Consider the following 21071-nt stretch of genomic DNA (forward strand, 5'->3'; position numbering starts at 1 on the left):
TCTGACAATATGAAATATATATAATTAGGAGTAAAAATATCTACCAGATCTTCAGAGAGGTTTCTTTTGAAATTTAACTGTCACCCAGAGACACAAATCTTCACAAGTATTTTCTGGCTTACTGACAAGCTTCATCTTATCGGACTGACTCTAAGACCAACAGGCATCTACAGTGTACCCACCACTGGAGTGGACTCCGGCATTGACGACGTGCCGCTGTCGCCTTCAAGTTTGTCCAGACTCAGCAGACTTGGGCTGCGTCCCTCAGCGTCACGGATTTGTGGTGCAAACCGCTTCTTTAGGCCACCTACAAGGAAACAGTATCAAGTCAACCAACTAATAATGTCAGTTTTTTCCTGGACAAAATAGAATATGTTTCCTGGTTCATAGAAAATAAACATGAAGAGGAAAGTGCATGTCTTAAACAAAACAAATTTCGGACTGATGGTTATTTGGTTACTTAGCCCAGTTGTCAACAGGAATGATGAAAAAGTGAAACTTTCTATCTCTTCCTTGGTTAGGGCTCTAAGCAAACATCAGCTATTCTCTTCACTCCTTAAAACTTGGACCCTTAAACCCAGGTTAGAATTGGTGCTCAGTAACCCATGCTTGCTGTAAGAGGGACTATGAGGATTGGGTGGTCAGACTTGCTGACATGGTTGACACATGTCATCAAATCCCCTCCAATTAATATTGCTGAGAACAAGCCATGAACAAACAAAATCAGTATAAACGTTTCTGCAACTAAGCAGAACCATTACCTTTTGGGACATCATGACTACTGTCGAAACCAGCAAATGTTTCTGCTCGTTTTGGGACTGGCATAGCAACAAAGGAATTGCTGACATGCTCGCCGACGCTTGACACACTTCGGCTCAGGTGGGTTCCGCTTCCCTGCAGGATTGTTGCCAGTCGAGAAGCTGAAAGGAAGATACAACAGAACAAGTAGTGGCAAGTATAATCAGGAAAGTAGTCATATAACTCACATTATTACTTGCCTGTTGAAGATACTGCAGTGTAATATTTGTACGGCGATTTTGCACTTGTGTAATACCGCTTGACGTATGACGTCAAAATGGTTCAAAGTTGTGACGTCACAATGCTAATGTCGCAATTTTACTAGGACCTTGCTTGACTCACGGAAAGCTGAGAGTCCTCAGCTTTCGCTGCAGTTTCTGTCAATTAATGTTGGCGAGTAATAAACAGAATACTAAACTCGTTTCACTCATTTGATACCAAATCATTAACTTGTTTAATAAAAATGGTATGACAGGGAAGGTCCTTTAGTATCCTCTATATATATTGTCAATATCTCAGGCAGGTACATGAGAACATTTAGTCCACCAAACACATAGACCGTAGCCATGGTACACTGTCTTGTAGCAGGCAAGATGTCGCTAACATCATTCATAACTCTTTTCTTTCACCAATTAGAAATCTTGTTGACTTAAAAAACTGTATCATACAAACTCAAAACACACAAGACACAAGCATGATGAGACTGTTGCCATGCCTACCTTCATGCATAGCGGCTTGTAGCACTTCCAGAGATTCACTGCCAGAGGCCTCTTCATGCATTGAACTTGGACGCTGGAAACAGAATTTAAGAATGAGTATAAAAATATTTTGGCATTAGTCCTAATCTAGTGTAAAATAAACCATTTCCAAAATGTGGGGAATCCAGTGATAGTCTGTCACAACTCTGGCATTATGAGTGAGTGTGTTAGGTTTTATGCTGCTTTCAGCAATATTTCAGCAATATCACAGGAAGGGACACCAGATGAGTGGGCTTCACATATTGTATAACAATATTAGCAACATTTCAGCAATATCACAGCAAGGGACACCATATGAGTGGGCTTCACATATTGTACTAAGCTCTTTAGCAGAGCAAGTGAATGCTTTTACCACTTGGCCTCTCCACCACCCCAGAGAATGTTATGATTGATGAAAGCACTAGGAACTTTACCCAAACATCGCCTTGCAAGAATACAGAAACCGATAACCGATAAGACAACCGGGCATCCACTGATTTCTTAACTGACAAAATATAGGTGATTCCACTGCATCTGATTGGCAAAGCATGCAACTACTTTTGCGATTTATGATTCCTCAGACTGACAACAAGTTAAGGAAATGCCTAAAGCTGCCAAGTTTCCTGACTGTCTGCTGGAGTGATTCTACATAGTTAGTTGGTGCAGCAAGTTTTGGTTGAAATATTCTGCTGAATGTCACTGACTTTGCATCAATGTCTACATTTTTAAGTAGTAATGAATCACTTATATTTATAAGGATAGAAGTCCATATCCTAAACATGGATTTACATGCACACTGTATTTTTACAGTTACACCTTTCTTAACAGAAGTGAATTTGAAACGTACCGAGTTTGATTCATCATTAGCCTTGTACAGGTCAAGGAGCTCTAGCATCAGCTTGTTTTTCTCGTCGCAGCAGTGTTTAATTTCCGAATCCTTGATGTGCAGCTGATCTGTGGGTGAACAACACCATACAGTTTCATTTCACACCACTCTGAATAATACAGTAATCAAGATTAACCCTTGCTGCAATCATGTATGGTCTTCTTCAAAGAGTTTCATGGATATTTTCGCGATTCAAATCCCAAAATCCAACCAAAGTGTGAGAAGGGAAGAACATCTCACAATAACTTTTGACTTTCAGAGAAATATTGTTGATTTTACAATGATTGTTCAAAACCATTCTGGAAGTTGAGCACCTATACTGAGCACCTTAAATGTTTCTATTTAAACATCTGAAAGAACAAAAAGTCAGAGTTGCATTTCTGTTGCTATACCATATATATGAAGTTGAACTGAATAAACCAATGACAACATATATGTAATATTTCTCTATCCACTTCAAGCCTGTTTGATCTTGTTTGTGGAACTAACCTATGATCAGTTTTGCCTTAGCAGCTCTCTCCTCAAGTTTCCGTTTTTCTTCCTCCATTTCAGAAGAAGGTACTTCCTCCTCCACTGTAACAGAAACACCTTCAATCAGTCTTCATGTCTACAATCAGACACTAGTGATCAGTTACAGAGGGCTAACTTGTCACAGGAACTGTGCCCACAAGACTCTGTAGGAGTTTGAAGAAATTCACATCAGATTCCAGAATATGATCTAAGATGGTGTCAAGCGCTGACCCCAAATAGTGACCTTAGGTGACTTCATGACAATATATAAAATGACAAGTCTGCAACCTGAATTGGTCAGTTAGTACCTTATAAAGATACATACATCATACATACATCAACTAGTCAGTGTGTACTGACATCAAGATGTCATGTTTAAAGTGATGTCTCTGCCCATTTGGCAATGAATCTGTTCATGACAAATTCATCTTGAAGATTCAGATTCTGAAAGCCTGAGACACATGTAACTCTGTGTCCTGAAGTGGAACCTACCTTCTCGAGGACAATTCTCATTAGCCATCTGTATGACCTTGATCCAACTCTCCTTGTCATCCTTGGAGCGGCAGACAAGCTCGTACATCTCGGGGTACTGGCTGTATTGGGAGATGAGGTAGATGCCATGACTGTCACGGGTGTCACGCTTCTCTCTCACTAGCAGTTTGTACAGTGGTATCACACAGGACTGGAACATGATAAGTGGTACACATGAACCTCACCTTGAGGAATTAACAAGTGTGGAAGCATTTTCCCAAGCAAAGCAACTTAAACATAAACATAAACATAAACATATCGTGCAATTACTTTGGGGGTCCATTGCTCTGGAACAACCTACTTCTCAACAGTGTAACATAATCAGCAGTCCACTATAGCATAATAAGACCCTATGTGTCTGTTCATTAACACCTCATTGAGTACTAAGACCATATTCTGACCAGCAATGTCTCAGGTTCACAAAATATGAGTAAGTGAAAAGGTTGTCCCCTTTCAAAAATAGTACATATAAACACCATGAAGAATGCTGAAATGACTGACTGGACAATCCAGTGAATGATAATGCAAACAACAGTCCACTCAGGTGATGTCAAAAGATCACAATCTAGGATTCAACACCAGTATCACTGGATACTAACATGATAAAAGGGGCATAACCCTTGACAACCAGAGTTGACTTGTGTCATTCAAATAGTGTCAGTATTATTAGGACACCATGAAGGCAATTCCACAAATGAAAGCTGTCTTACAATGAGAGTGAGTGAGTATTGTTTTAGGCCACTTTTAGCAAATTCCAGCAATATCGTGGTAGGGGGACACCAGGCCTGTGCTTCACACATTGTACCCATGTGGGAATCAAACCATGGGTTACAGCATGGAGTAGCGGACGCTTTATCCATCAGGCTACCATAACATCCCTTTACAATGGGACACCACATACATACTACAGTCACTTTCCACTGCTACATGACTGCGCAACATACACAGTTCCCCACTTTATCTAGACCTGCACCGAGTGACCACCTCACCTTGCCATCTTGGACAAAGAATGTGTACTTCTGGTTGCTCTCCTGCACAAAGAATATGAGGTCCGTGAGGACAATAGCCAGCAGCTCGACAATTCGACCTCGCGCACTCTTCCATCCAATCAAACCCGTGTGCACCAGCTTTCGATCTCGCAAGGTTATGTCTTGACGCTGAAAAGAATGATGAATATGAAAAGTCTGCTGACAATAGTACAAGATAACTCAATGTTTATCTTGTCTATGTTGAAAGGAGAGAGAAGTAGTTCCCTCTCAAATTTTTTAAAAAAAGAGATTATATGAATTTCACTTGTTTTTGTTCATGGGATCCAAATCATTGCTTTCACTGACTGTCCTTGATGCACACCCCAAATGAAAGATCAATAACATCTCACTTCCAACTTCTGTAAACAAATTTTGATTAAACTTTGTACGTCTTACCTTAAACTTTTTGCCCTTGAACACAGTTGTGGCTCGTGAGTCTATTTTACTCTGAATCTCCACCAGCTTTTCATAGTTTGCAACCCTTTCATTGACATCCGTCAGCACTCCTTTGCTCCAGTTCAAAGCTCTGCTTAAAAGGTCGCGATCTTTCTTGTCTGAAGAGTGAAATACAGATCATCATTGCAAAAGAATATCCAGTGTTGACAATCATTTGAAACAAATCGCCATCTGTGACAATTGTATGAATGCATAACAGACAATCACTAAGGACACCAGAGTTCATGAAAAGTGTATGCGTGTTCTGATCTACCAACTGCATGTGCCAACACTGTTTCATCTGCTTGTCAGTTATATCCCTATTTGAAATGTATTAAAAAATTGTTTGATTGTTTCATGTTTAGCAATGTTTCAGCTATAAGTCTGTAAATAATCGAGTCTGGACCAGAAAATCCTGTGATCACCCACATGTGAATGGATCTAGGCAACTGGGACAAGATGGAATGTGTCAACCAAGTCAATAAGCCTGCCCACCCGATTCCATGAGTTGCTTCTTTAAAACGAGCATGGATTACTGAAGATCGGTTCTATCCTGGTCTTCACATGTACTTTCTTCCATTCATAATAGCACTTGCTTTATAAACTACTCCAAGATAACACAGAAATGGTATTAAAGATGTTGTTCTTCAAAAACTTAATGTCATTTGTTTCAGTTCTAAATCTTACAGAAACATACACCTTTGTGAGTCAACACCATTTGTTACCAAGGTATACGAAATGACAAATTGTTAAATCTTACCTTTAGTACTCTTACATATTGCTTCAATTAGGATTGGATATTTTGAAAGACGTATAGTGACCCCCAGGATAAAATCTGGCACATCTCGGCGCTTACAAGCACTGTGGTTCATACATGACTGAAATCACAAAAGGGGACACATAAATATCACTAAACTATTCCACTTTCAAAAGACACACAAGAAACTAAGCTTAACTGATCATATTTCTCCAAAATCTCTGTACCAAAATCCAAACTGACTCAAAAGAATGATCAGCTATCTCAAACATATTCAAAGTGCCTTAAGTGAAACATTCATACATCAGCAAGAAAACTGTAAATACATTCAGAATTTTGCTTACTTTAAAGAATATTTGCACTTTCCGATCTGTTTTACATAGGTCTTTATACAGCTGCACTGCTTCCTTGTGCTTACTGCAGAATGCACCATAGACTGCCTTCATCTGTACGGCATTTTCACCATCAAACTGAAAAAATATAAACACATATTCAAAGTCAATAAAAGCAGCAAAATCAATTGGATCTTATATGTGAAAGCGAGATTGAGATGTGGGGCAATTCTGTAGATTATACAGCTGCTTCAAACACTGTGATGACGGGATTGTCTCCCTTTGATAAATTTCACACAGTGATTACATTTGTGACGAGTCAGGTCATTCAGGTCATGTAGGTCACGGAAAAAGACATGTAGCTACAAATTAAATTAGTTATACTGGTTTAATTTGAAAATAGAGAGTGATTAAGTTTGGTTTCAAACCTGTTTTTTGGGCATGACAAGCCAATGCTTTAACCACAAGCCTACCCCACCCGCCATGCAAGGGTAAGGGTATCACACCACAATTTTTGTGTAAGAATACCTGTATTTTCTCCAAACTCAGACTTATCATTATCAAAGGTTAATTTCTCAAGTGTACAAACTGATGACTGTCCTACCTGATCCAACAGTGTGCGTCCGACCTCGTCAATGCTGCGGTCGTGTTTCACTTGCTGGAGTTTGAGAAGCTGAGCCAGGAATGTTGTGTGGATCTCGATGAGTTCATCCATCTGTGGGAAGAGTCGCTCAACCTGCTCCGTGGGCATGTTGAGGTCTTGCAGGAGGCCCTGGCTGAACATCTGCAGCAGAGTGAGTGAGTGAGTGAGTGAGTTGTGGACTCCGTGATGGACGTGTCAGGTCAGGAGTAACATACAGGAGTAACTATGTTGCATACAAATATGCCAGATATAAAGAGGAGAGATGCTTGATTTTAAGCACAAAGTTCTTATCTGATCTTTAGCATAGCTTCATGGTTCAGATATATCCACTGAGCCCAATGCAGGAAATTTGTAACTATGTGTTTGTTTGTTCAACTTTGCACTCAGAAATATTCCAGCTAATTCTCTGCAAATAATCAAGTCTGGACCTGACATTCCAGTGATCAAGAGCATGAGCATCGATCCACACAATCTGGATACGATGACAATGCTAACTAAGTCAGCAAGCATGGCCACCAAATTCCATTAGATGCCTCTTACAACAAGCTCATGTTGCAGACTAATTCCAACCTAGATCTTCATGGGTCTGTAAGTGTATGAGTAAACATTCACTGACAGGTCCAGTGTGTTGGGTCTTCCATGTAATATGTGCCCTGTGACTGTTTAAACAAAATATCCACCTACCTTCTGCATAATAGTGAGCGTCTTGCAATATTCCTTCTCCGTTTGTATCAGTTCTGCAACGTAACATACATGTAAGTATTGGATTCACATGAAACAGAGCAACAACATTAAGTCTGTGTGTTTCCTGAACTAATATTTGAAACGAACATATTTTACAGAAAAAAGGTCCATGGCAAAATATCATAAGGTAATGAACGGAGCCCTGAGACTTTCTTCATTTTTTGGAAATCTAATCTGGCCACATTTTCTACACTTGCATGGTCTTTCTTGGATATATTTGCTTCATGGCCGGTATGACAGACTACCTGAATGGCGACTAGTCTGATACTTAATGCAACACTGAACAGTGAGTCGTATATCTACGTCCATGACATGGACGGCAGTGGGTTGTCATCATCACTGTTTAGTTTTATGTTGCTCACAGCAATATTCCAGCAATATGCAGGTCATGGTCTTCATCAGCGCAAGTGACACCCTCAGGCAGCATGTCACATTTGGGATTACACTGTTTTAGTACTCCTTCCAACCTGAGGCGGTTACATGTGAATGTGAATCGAACCGTGGACCTTCATAAATTCAATTCCTTGTTCGTGGTCACCAAAATTGAATATTAACGAATATTAGTGATTTTGTTAAGGGAAAGTGTTTTATTTGAACTATTATGTCATATTTTTAAAGTGAGATATGCAAGGATGGAATATGTACTAGCCTTGTAGTTGTGCACATCATGTTAATGCCAAGATCGGACATAGTACTGTCAACTATAACCATTACATAACAATATTTGAGTGTCATGAGATCACTGGTTATTGCTGTGACAAATTGACACTGTTAACATGGGCATTCAAAACTGTGTGTAAATCATTTAACTACAATGTTGCATTTGTGAATAATTATTCATATTCATTACCCAACATTCATGATATATATGATATTTGCCACATGGTGTACTTGTTGCAGCTCTACCCCCATCATGTCCCATCAGTCACAGTCTTCTACAGTGAAACCCTCAAGCTGCATGTCCCATCAATATGAATGAAGCATAATGTGACACAGGTCACAGTCTTCTACAACACTAGTGAAACCCTCAAGCTGCATGTTCCATCAATATGAATGAAGCATAATCAGTCTGAACCTGTCAGACCATGACCAAAGTATCCTAACACATCTAAGAGACATAACTCTGCATAAAATTGACTCCTTGAATCCCTTCTCAAGGCTTCATAGACTCACCCCAGATCGTGTCCTGGCGTTTTATATCCTTTGTATTCATCTTTTTCAGCGTCTGAAACAAAACACCAACCATCGTAAAGCTGAAGGTATAAGTTCTGATCTGTTGGAAAACCTTTGGAATAAATGAGCACTTCATTCATTGACTCTGTAGTGGAACAGTCTATGTTGTGAGACACGATTCAATACGTGATGAAACATACGCATTTGCTTTGAAATCTCCTTAGTAACAAGACCCGTGAAGGTCCCGGGGTAGAATAGGCCTTCAGTAACCCATGCTTGCCATAAAAGGCGACTCAGCTTGTCGTAAGAGGCGACTAACGGGATCGGGTGGTCAGGCTCGCTGACTTGGTTGACACATGTCATCGGTTCCCAATTGCGCAGAATGATGCTCATGTTGTTGATCACTGTATTGTCTGGTCCAGACTCAAATATTTACAGACCGCCGCCATATAGCTGGAATATTGCTGAGTGCGGCATAAAACTAAACTCACTCACCCACTCCTTAGTAACAATGGAACAATGGAAGAGTGAGTCTTGTTTACACAATATTCCATCCACATGACACTGGAAGACACCTTCACACATCATACCCATATGGGATATTGACATGACAAGCAAATGCTTTAACCACTAGGCTACCCTACCTCCCTAGAACGATGGGGGAGATGATATTGATCTGAGGCCTGGCGAGGCTTACTGTGAGTCTACTCGCAATGTCAGCCTACCTTTCTGTCCACAGTGAGACTCCATGCCTCAGGTTCATCAATGTCCAACATCAACTCTGGGTAGTCATCAAATATGGAAACCTCTGTCCTTACTGTAAGAGAATGACATGACAAAACATCAGTGTTTAATGCACGGATGGCACTAGGAAAATCTATTTTCAGTGGAAAAATTGAGATTGTGCCATCGAATGTGGGGTTCAGATGGGGGAGAGGGGAAAAGAAATTTGGAAATAGATTCAGATGAGTTCTCACTTTGGCAGAAATATGCATCCCTGTTAAAGGTTTTATCTTATTTAATCTGCAGATCACTTGCAACTTTGAAGTTTTGAAGAAAAAAACAGGAGAAAAAACATACACATTTTATTTTAAGTGATTATTAGGTATACATAGTTCTTACAAAATGACCCAAAGGTAAATAAAATCTAACACTGTCTGTTTTGGTTACTTTGACTACAAGAATACCATCATTATGAAACAAAAGTATCTGTGTGTCTTCTCTCTGTTTAAGTCAGCAGACCATGATTTCAAATAGAACCATAGTAGGAAATCACCAAACAGGATCCCTAATGAGAGTTATCTCCCTTTGACTCTGACAGCAGCTGTAAGTGACTTCAGTAAAGATCAAATTTGAAAATTCTTTTCAATGAAAACTCACCAGTTGAAGCTTCAAGTGACTCCATAGATTCCGATATTGTGTCTTGTATGCTAGAAACAACACATAAGAAGTCAGGACCACACACATCATGATAAACCATCCATACTCTATAGAAATCAGGCGAAATCGAATTTCGTTTTAGAATGTGAGATGAGTGAGACATGACTTACTTTGAGTGTCCAACATCAGGACCTGACCCGACAGAATCAATCTCATCTCCTTCATTGATAGCCCTACAATGTCAGAAAGAATCATATTAACAAATTTACCAGCCAGTCATCTTCATTTTCCATCCTAGCCAAAGTACAATTACATGTATGTAACATCACTACAGACGTCTTGCAATTCAGTTGACCAAACCAGAAATGCATCATGCATCACGATAAAGCTCCTTATTTACCTTTTGTAACATCACATTAAATACTGCAAACTCCTCTGAGTTAATGTGTGGGCATTCTTGCAGACTGTTCAAGTAGAGTGAGAGAGTGAGTGTAGTTTATGCCACTTACAGCAATGGAAAGGGCTCCATGCATTGTACCCATATGGGGAATTGAACATGGATCTTCTATGTGACAAGGGAACACTATGACCACTTGGCCTCCCCAAGGAGCTCCTTCAAGTGACATGCTACTGCATGGTTCTGCATGCATGGGTGTTACTCATAATAGTAGTCAGCTGTCATTGTGACCACCAAATCCTCATTTTGATGAAAAAACAGCACGGGAACTAAACATCCAGAGAATTGCTGAATGTGCAACAATGAAAGCACTGGTGCTGACGTTCTTTACACACTGTTCACATAGCTAGCGTGAGTATAATGTGACTTACTCCTGTACTGACTTAAACGCCCACTGAAGAGTGCCAGGGGACGAGGCGTTGCTGGAGGTAGGAGACGAACCAAAGAGGCTGTGGGCAAACATCACATGCAGTGAGAACGTGCAGGGGCACACACATAGACACACAGCACGCAACAATAATTGAATCACACATCACAGATGACACACCACACACATTAATTGACAGATCACCCAACAGGCAAAACAGATGACACACCACACACATTAATAGACACACAGATCAAAGAACAGACAACACAACAAAAACATTAATAGGCACACAAATCACACAACGGACACAACACAGACGACACACCACACACATCACACAACACACATTAACGGACACACAGATCATACAACACACTACTTACATGCAGAACGACATATATTCCACTAACACAGCAAAACTAACATATGTTAAAGTATGAATGAATGAGTGATCAGAAAACATCTATCTAGCAATATTCAGACTATCAGTTAGTCTCAGAAATGACCATATTTTATAGAGAAAAAAGTTAACATTGAAACAAATAAAATGTCTAAAAGGAACCCTGAAACTTTCATGGAAAGCTAGACTTGCCATATTTTCTAGTCTTGCATTCTTGGGTCTGTATCACAGACACTATCCTGATGTAGTGGAAACAACAAAAACATACTAGAATTCAGATCTTTGAGAGACAAGTGTAGACTATCTTACCTGGTTTAATCCACAGGTATAGGTACAATCAACCCCTCTATCAACAGCAATTCGTAAACTAAGATCATTGCAATAAGGCTGAACAACAACTTCTGTTTCTCTAAAGCGTAACGGCAACCTGTGGCTTCCAAAAACGATATCTCTTGCACTGAGTTTGAAAAAGAGAGGAGAAAAACAACTCCACAAAGGAACTATGAGCCTATTTTCCAACAGGTACCTCAATTCCAGCAATTCTGTACGCACAACATACAGGGAAAACCTCTGTATTGAGATAACTCTGACCCTTTAAAAATACTACACACCTGAATGTTTGTTTTAATGTTACAACAGAAATAATACACTGTATCACATACTACGGTATGCATGCAGAACACAATATTGATATAAATCGCGTGTATGAAACAGAATCATGTCATAATCATGAAGTCTAAAATCAGAAATGTCAGGGACTAATGACGTTCCTGACAACTAAACACCCCAATCGGTTAGCTCCATTTCAGCTGCTTTCCTTAACTAGGCAGCTGTTCTACTTCATGACCATGATGGGAAAGCACTTTGTTGACATTGGGCAAAACCTTCCTAGGAACAGCAACAACAATAATTACACAACCCGACCTTGACAAGGTTCCATTTTCAGCAATGCACAAAAGTGCAGAAGAAGAGACTTGACTGGGGATGACACAGCGGCCATGTAGTCATGTATACAGACTTCTTCTAATGCCAAGTACTGAATGACCGAGTTTTGGTTTTATGCCACTTTTAGTAATGTTCCAACATCATGGCAGGGAACACCAGTAACTATCAAGAGTTTTTTCCTCTCAATTGAGGTTTCATTCTAAAGTTCACTTTCTTCCTCTAAATGAAAATTTTGGTGCTATTTAATTGAAAATATCTTGGCAAATACAGTCTGGTGTTTCAACAAACAACTGAAAAAGGCTTTGGGAAAAATGAAAACACAAAGCCATCAATATCTCCCACAAAGGTAAAATATTTGTTTATGTTTATGTTTATGTTAAACGTTTGTATGTGTATGTAGCACAGTGGAAGAAGAGTATTTAAAAGTTTTTAAGTTCTACCACCAAATTCATTTTAAGTCCAAATTGTTGCCATGGAAACACAAAAAATATTTCATTCAGATATCCCAAACTATCAAACAGCACCAGTACACCAGCAGATCTATTGATGTGCTTAGTTTGGTGACAAAATAGTGAACAGTTAGTGAAGTTCTGCTCAGACAAGACAAATGTGCATGGACACAAACACGCAGATGAAGAGCATTTTACTGTAACCCCCAGCAAAACGTGTTGCAGGGGATAACAATAGTATAATAGTGTAAGTTGCATGTTGCCTCTAGACAAAAATTACTTAGAAATGAGAAAATAATATTCTGTCACCTTATAGACTGCTTAGTACTCATAAATAATGCACATGGTGATTCTGCTACAGCAGTAGGGGTGGAAGGTAACAAAAAGGCAACAGCCTTCCTCGGATGACAGCTTGTGACTTCTAAGCCAGATCATTCCCCAAAGTTTCTTCACCCCAACATTTCGTTCCCAACATACTTACACCACAACATCACAAAGCAACCAAACTTGATTACAAGATAACACTGCCTGTAACAAGACACACTGTAACCAGAATACCCCCTGGCCCCATACCAGTGTGTTCCTCTGTCCCCTTCCCACAATCCCCTGGGACATCATGCTTGACCCTTGGTAATAAGTGCAGCTTCAGTTACCTGTGTTGTTTTGAGAGTGTCCAATGTCCACATACTATCACCATACCAGGTACTAGAGGCACTGTATGTTGATGGACAAACACCAAGACATATATGTCTCCCTGATTATACTTCTTGGTATTCTTGTATTCACATACCACATTATTTCATTTTTTTGACAATTTTACTCTTGGTTTTCGGTCCGATGTAATTTGGCAAAACACCACCCTGTTTGAAGGAAAGATTCTTACTGCTCAAAGTTCAAATCTTCTAAATCTCACTTGACATAAGAATGTATTTCAACAGATCTAAACCTCATTTGACAGAAAAATTATTGAAATATCACCATACCTCATTTGACATAAAAGAAGCATTGAAATATCTCTAAACCTCATTTGACATTTTGAAAAAACATTGACATATCTCTTAACCTCATTTGGCATAAATAAAAGCATTTCATTACCTCAATACCTCTACACCTCATTTGACTGCATACACAAAATAAGGTGAATTATACAGTCACACACAGAGAAATGACCATATCACACATGAATAACGGCACACAGATATGACATTACACACATATGACACTACTCAGAAATGACATCACACAAAAATGACAGTATCAAACAGAAATGACATCACTCAGAAATGACATCACACAGAAATGTCAAATATCACACAAAATGACAACTTCCCACAGAAATGACAATACCACACAGAAATCACACACTATAAATCAAACAGAGATTTTCCTTGAGGCAAGCAGAGAAATAAGATGCAGGTCTCTACACTGTTGTGAGAGATCAAGATTAGGTCATGCAGGTAACAAACAGGGCATTTAATTGGGATATTAATCTTGTGAAACAGGAAAGTCAAATGCAAAGTAAATCTGAGAAGTATCTTGAGTGCTAGAGAGACAAGCATCTGATTTAATATTAAACAGAAAACAATATCTAACCAAGACGTGTTATCCATTTGGCTACATTACACTTGCTTTCAGAAATATGTAGCTAGGAAAGTAGTGTAGTTACTATAGGTAGTAGTATGGACAATAGTGTCAACTGCTTACCTGGGAGAAGGCAGACTGTTGCGGTGCTGGACAAAATGGGTTGATGGCAGCAAGGTTTGCTGCAGGAAAAACAATCGAAATTAACAAAATGTTTATGACAAGAAGGATCATATGTATGCTACTAAACACAATTCATACTGAAGGTAGGTTACCTAACGTTTGTATGAAACAGAAAAAGAAAGTTAAATTGCGTGAACATTTATGTACGTTTTCAAGAAACTAATACTGTATTTGACAGTACCTGTGTCTTGACCGGCGCAGACGAAGACCTCACTTTGAAAGAGTGCGATGGCCGCAGACTTGACCCTGTAATAAATATGGTAAGATATAAAACATTGAGATGTAAATGAAATGAGAGAGAGAGAGGGAGGAAGGAAGGAAAGCAGACAGGCAGACAGACTGAGAGAGACAGATAGCACATAGATAGCCTTGGGGCAGTTAGCCTGATAGAAAACAACCAATGCAATCACCATCCAACATTGACAACGGCAAGAAGGGACTATTCCTTCAAACTATTCCACTTCTTCTTATACACTGATGTGACGTCACAATGTGATTAGACAAGAGAGGATAATTATCTTAAGACAAGGAAAGCTCCATTCAGAGTGTGAAATGTGAGAATGATAAACATTAAAAATCTTGACTTATAATTATCTGGACTGTAATTATGTAAAACCTTCAAATATTCAGACAAAAATAGCAATCTTTTTAAACTTGTACAGCACACACTGTCAAATCTGGACTGACTTGGGACAAACTAAGAAGTCCAAATTAGCCAGCAGTCTGAGTTACACAGAAATTTCTTATATCAAAGCCCGAAGGTTTGGATCATAAGTTCAATCCAGTTCATACAACAATCTGTGAAAGACAGAGACTGAGTTAGACAGTTGCAAAGTATTACCAAACATTTAATTACTAATTCTGATCCAAACCCACAACCACAGAAAATATTTTTTTTTAATAACTGTTTTTTTTTTGTATGATATGTAATAAGGAAACAAAGTAGCAATTTCATTTCCTGTTTTGGCTCAGAAGAGCAATTTTAGCTCTGTTTCCCTGCACAACAACTATTTATAGATCTGACAGTGAACAGTGAATGATAGGCTGATGCTTATTCTCTGAAAATATATAATTCTGACAGTAACAACCAAACCCATTTTAACTGAAAAAGAACCCCAGAGACAAGAGATTCAAATGCTCATAACAATTTCATCAAGATACTAAGCCTATGTTTGATAAATAAATTAATGTATGTTGTGACCTTTTCACTGTATTTCACAGAGCGCTAAAACACAAAGCCCCTTTAGAGCCTCTGCGCAGAGAACAAAGGTAAAAAGAGAGGGTCTATTAGCACCTAGTTCACTCCTATTGTAGTTCATTTTAATGCCTCTTTTTGAGGTATCACATGACCAACAGGGTAACATTGGCTGCCAATGACCTTTGCTACCCTTTTCTCACAGCAAATCTATATACTTTGTCACAACTCAAACAACGATAAAAACACTGTTTATCACATTTACCACTAATAGGATTGTTGACGACTACAATGGGAACAAGTGCACTTTCTAAACATGTCCAAACATGACTTTGTAGTGATATTGTTCTCACCCTTTGTTCTCACCCCTTGTGCTAAATTCTAAAAAGGTTCTAAAAAAGATTAAGAATTTGATTTTTACAAGATTAAAGTTGCAGAAATAAAATACACTTGGACAATACTGAAACTTTTGTGTTTTCAATTTTCCTTGAAACTAACGTAAGTACAAAATCTTTCAGAAGAAATAAATCCTTTGTTAAAGTGTTTGTAATTATGTGTGCCTCTAAGTTATATATTTATCCATTCAAAAATCAATTCAAGATATCTTTAAACATTTAAGTAGCCTCTGTAAGCTTGTTAAATATATTCACTTCCATTCACTACTTGTGTCATGAAATTCCATTAGTTTACTCATTGCAAAATCTATTCAGTATACTTGTAAACATTACAGAACCTCTAACCTGTCCAGCAATTGATTCACAATTAAACCTAAACCTCATTTGACTTATTTATTTCTGTTTAACAAAATCTAACATTTTAAAGCAAACTCTAGCTTGTCTAAACATTAAATTTACAACCTAACATATTTTATTTTTCAAGGCAACCTCTGTCTCGTCTAACATTTCATTCACAAGTTAACATACTTAAAAATGTAAAACAACCTCTAGCCTGTCTACCAAATAATTCACAACCTAACATTTTTTTTTTCTAAACAACCTCTAACCTAACAATTCATTCACAACTTAATATAACTAACAAATGTAAAACAGCCTCTTGCCTAACAATTCATTCACAACTTAATATAACTAACAAATGTAAAACAACCTCTTGCCTAACAATTCATTCACCACTTAATATAACAAACAAATGTAAAACAGCCTCTTGCCTAACAATTCATTCACCACTTAATATAACAAACAAATGTAAAACAGCCTCTTGCCTAACAATTCATTCACAACTTAATATAACTAACAAATGTAAAACAGCCTCTTGCCTAACAATTCATTCACAACTTAATATAACTAACAAATGTAAAACAACCTCTAGCCTAACAATTCATTCACAACTTAATATAACTAACAAATGTAAAACAACCTCTAGCCTAACAATTCATTCACAACTTAATATAACTAACAAATGTAAAACAACCTCTAGTCTAACAATTCATTCACAACTTAATATAACTAACAAATGTAATTTACACCCTAACATGATTTACTTTTTTAAAGCAACCTGTTGACCCGGGTACCTGTCTCCATACCCAGACCCATCATGATCACGTGACTAATAATTAAACAATGCAATATTTTATTCTTTCATGATTAACTGGCAGTATTGTCTTTAAGTATTTAGATATAATCACAGTCACTTCTTTCTGAATTATGATACATGGTTAAGATATTGAAAAACTCAAAATTTTAGCATCCAACCTGAAGAATATACATGTATTGCCATTCCTTACAAATTTGATGTCAGGGATTAACATAACAGATATCCTGGTATGGGGTGGGATACACGGGTAGAAAATTTGGACTCGTCCCAACCCTAATATGTGTCTGGTGTATCAGGTGGCAGGGTCCACTGGTGGCCCTACATCCTGTTGTGTATTGATTGCATTCACTAGGTCCAGACAATCCCTGCAAGGCATACCCTACCTCATTATAACAACTGTCTACTTTCCTCCCTCCTTATAATACTACATTGCTAGAGGTACTTATGCAAATGAACTATGGGATCAAACAGCTGATCAGACTCCACATATCTCAAAATATGGGACAGATGGACTTAGTACTTTGCTCCAATAGATTTGATTAATGTCTAGTCACTGAAAAGAACATATTTACTGAAAAGAATATGGTATGATAATAATATACAGTAAAAGGCGCCCAGAGACTTTCTTCATTTTGAAACCGTGGTAATCTACACATATTTAGACTTCCAGGAGCTGCAGTAAGTATATTTGTTTCAGGTCTGACAGACTACAGACCATTCCCCATATATACATACACTGATTTTAAAAACACAACTGGTACTAAAATCTTGGTGTCTATAGAGCTGATTTGTTTGGGTAGGTTTACACTGTAATGAAGCATAAGCTTTATGGGGTATTTCATAAATCATTACAATATCACTTTCATACACTGAAAGGGGTGGTGAAATGTTTGCTTATCACAATTAACAATAAAGTTTGATTCCCAAATGGGTATAGTGAGTGTTTCCATTGTGTTAATGCCGGTATATCATAAAACGTAGCATATAACTTAACTCACTCTTACTTCTCAATTACACTTTCAAAAAAAAAAAAAAAGACCATGTGATAAAAATGCAAAAGCTTATCATTCATCACAACCTTAATCCTACTCTCACCAAATAATGAGCAATATATATTATACATGTTCAGAATGCTTTCAGTTTAACTCAAGCGTAATGAGATGTAAGTACAAACTGAACTCAAGCAATATAGTCATAAGCCTCAACTTTTGTTCCACATATTTAATAAAATTTCACATGCCTACCTATTTCTATATACTGAACAGTTTTGAGTTTTTGTCAAGTTTATAAATAGAAGACATAAACATGAACGCTAATTTTCATAAGATTTCATTTTTTCAAAACTTGTGCTTCTATTGCTGTTCAGTATATATTCATTCAATACTGTTCTTGAATAGTAATGCATTATCAGATTCTGTAATGCTATCAACATTAACTCAGCTATACAGAATCATCATATCAACCAAAAATGTGAATACTGGACACATACATCCTCCATATGACTGATACAGAACAATGTTGCACAGCCTGGTTCAACAGCATCAAACAATTGGCATTCAAACAAGCTAGATGAGATACCTGGAAGGTGACTCACCTGGGCAGGTTGCTCACATACAGGTAACAACCACCTGCTGATCTCATCTGGCCAAGTAAGTATTACAGGTAACTCATACCAGATGAATATGGTATCTTTGGTATCATGTACATCTAATTTTCACATGACCAAGTTTTAAAATAATCCATCTGTCAGCATATATCTACATGTTAGACTGTGAATCATTCGTGTAAGATTAAACATCAGATAGGTTATTACTGGACCCGTTAATGAGTGAGTGAGTTGGGTTTTATGCTTCTTCTGGCAATATTCAAGCAATATCATGACAGGGAAAGCAGAAATGGGCTTGACACATTGTACCGGGAATTGTATTGGGAATCGAACCCTGGTCTACGGTGTGACGAGTGAACACTTTAACCACTCGGCTACCACACCACCCCCTTAACCGATTCATACTAGTGACACTTTCTATCATTAAAAATAGGAATTCAGAAAGTAACTGATTTTACTCAATTACACTCATTTATTTCCTTTTTTTGCTTCTTGTAATCTCAAAACCGAATTTGTTTCTCAGTCAGGAGGAAGTAGAGTAAATATACATTTGTTTTTGTAAAATATATATCTCCTAACAAAAACGCTCCTGCCTTAACATCAGGGGGAGATGCAGCTTTTTGAGATATTTTGGGTGGGGTATACAGTTTATTTTCAACCATTTTCACAAGTTTCAATTGTCATTTAAGAAACTTTCAGGACAAACAGGGGGAAAATCATCAATTCACCATTTCCATCTGGATCTGCCTGTGTAACTTATTGACATCATTTATCAACAGTTTGATTCCGTATGCAGTAACAGTAATTACAACTGATTCTGATAAAACTGGTAAAGTACTCACGGAAATAGAAAAAAAACGGTTTTTGACGTATATTTGTTGTCACTTCACCAAAATAGGTACTTTTAACAGATATTTACATAACTGTTTTTCCCAACTAGGCCTATTAATTTGGTCCTCTAATCATCATCCAAAATACCATTTTACAGGTAAAAATAAACAAAATTTGCACAATATCAATAAACTTAGAAACATGCTATCATCAACGGCCATAACAACTACCTAAAGCACTGTTTAGATGGGCAGATGCATTAACAAATGTGTTGCCATAGCAATAGTGCAACTGACAATCAAAGATATAAGTAAACTCATAAAAATAGTAAACTACAGGTATGAAAAATGAAAATCCCTAAATTAATTATTTTGTACATCAACAAGGACAGACAGATCAAGGATGAATAGTATGCGATGTTTTGTCATGACAAATATTAAGCATTAACAAATGGCTTGCATTAGAAACCAATATTTTGAAATTGATGAAATTTCAAGCTGTAAAAATGACATGATGTCCTGTAAACTCATCTATTTCGGAAGATTTTACAAAAAGTATTAAAAACACATGTTGTCACAAAAGTTCCATGCAAATCTACAATACTTATTAAAGTCTCTACCTATTGAGTCAATAACAGTTGATGATATTCTATGGTGTCCATTATATGCTTAAACACCTGGTGTCATTACTCTATGTTAGTGATTCCTGAGCACCTGCCTGTGACACAGGCAGTCAGAAATATACAACTTCAGTTTACATGACAGATTTCTCAGTACTATATAGACGATTCTGAAACTCATATTATGCATATATATATTTTGAATATTATGTATATCCACTTTTATGTCCAAAGAAATTTTAACTCTCAAGTGTAAAATATATTTTCATTTCTGATGATCTATGTAACATTTAACTCTACCAAAACATCTTTACATCTAATCATCCTTCACTGATGTCAATAAGCCATACACCTGAAGTGAATATTCATATGCATTTACACCTGCAAGAGCTAGCAGTTCAGGTTTCAATCTCTAGAGTATATGTCCCTACTAAAGATTTTAGCATTATGTACATTGATTCCAGCATTAACATATCATTACTTTATGAATAACTTGACAGCCAAATAATATTATAAGTTGACTTTCTACGCCTTCTATGAAATATTGTTATAAAAAAACTTAAATAGAAAAAAAAAAACTGGCCTAATAGTTAACAAAAATATTTCACTTGGTTTACTTTGATTAAAAAAAAGCAGAGGGCAAGGTAGAGTGCAGAAAAAGGGACCCTGCAAACAAAGAACCCCGTTCCTCCCATATCAACCCTGCTTGCTGGTGAATATGGTTCTTACTATCATTTGAATACCCCACGGCATGCACAATGGCCTATCTTATCACCTCTTCAGCCAATCAGCTTGCTCCTATCTGTGACAGTTATGTCAGATTCAGTTTTATACTGGGGTTTTCCACGGCCTATTTAAGGAGTGGACAAAACACATAAAGTCAGATCAGGAATTACTTAATCCAATCCAATCCTTAATTACTTACTTGCT

General features: G+C 37.6%; 1 protein-coding gene across 8 annotated transcripts in view; it reads right to left on the minus strand.

Annotated features, from left to right (window-relative positions):
- The window catches only part of LOC137278424 (rho guanine nucleotide exchange factor 28-like), a 252564-nt gene that overhangs the window by 13554 nt on the left and 217939 nt on the right, over positions 1-21071 (minus strand). For 5 of the 8 annotated variants that reach the window (XM_067810747.1, XM_067810742.1, XM_067810745.1 and 2 more), the window contains 19 exons: positions 14521-14585; positions 14280-14338; positions 10783-10860; positions 10125-10187; positions 9955-10004; positions 9300-9391; positions 8575-8626; positions 7342-7394; positions 6619-6798; positions 6027-6152; positions 5686-5803; positions 4887-5044; positions 4452-4619; positions 3424-3613; positions 2911-2994; positions 2383-2489; positions 1518-1590; positions 762-920; positions 183-307 (listed from right to left, as the gene is read on the minus strand). In XM_067810747.1, coding sequence (XP_067666848.1) covers positions 183-307; positions 762-920; positions 1518-1590; positions 2383-2489; positions 2911-2994; positions 3424-3613; positions 4452-4619; positions 4887-5044; positions 5686-5803; positions 6027-6152; positions 6619-6798; positions 7342-7394; positions 8575-8626; positions 9300-9391; positions 9955-10004; positions 10125-10187; positions 10783-10860; positions 14280-14338; positions 14521-14585 — 2000 coding nt within the window. The remainder of the gene's footprint in view (positions 1-182; positions 308-761; positions 921-1517; positions 1591-2382; positions 2490-2910; positions 2995-3423; positions 3614-4451; positions 4620-4886; positions 5045-5685; positions 5804-6026; positions 6153-6618; positions 6799-7341; positions 7395-8574; positions 8627-9299; positions 9392-9954; positions 10005-10124; positions 10188-10782; positions 10861-14279; positions 14339-14520; positions 14586-21071) is intronic. The other 3 variants (XM_067810746.1, XM_067810744.1, XM_067810743.1) reach the window with 1 other exon arrangement.

The sequence above is a fragment of the Haliotis asinina genome, chromosome 3, assembly GCF_037392515.1.
Source record: "Haliotis asinina isolate JCU_RB_2024 chromosome 3, JCU_Hal_asi_v2, whole genome shotgun sequence".
NCBI lineage: Eukaryota > Metazoa > Mollusca > Gastropoda > Lepetellida > Haliotidae > Haliotis > Haliotis asinina.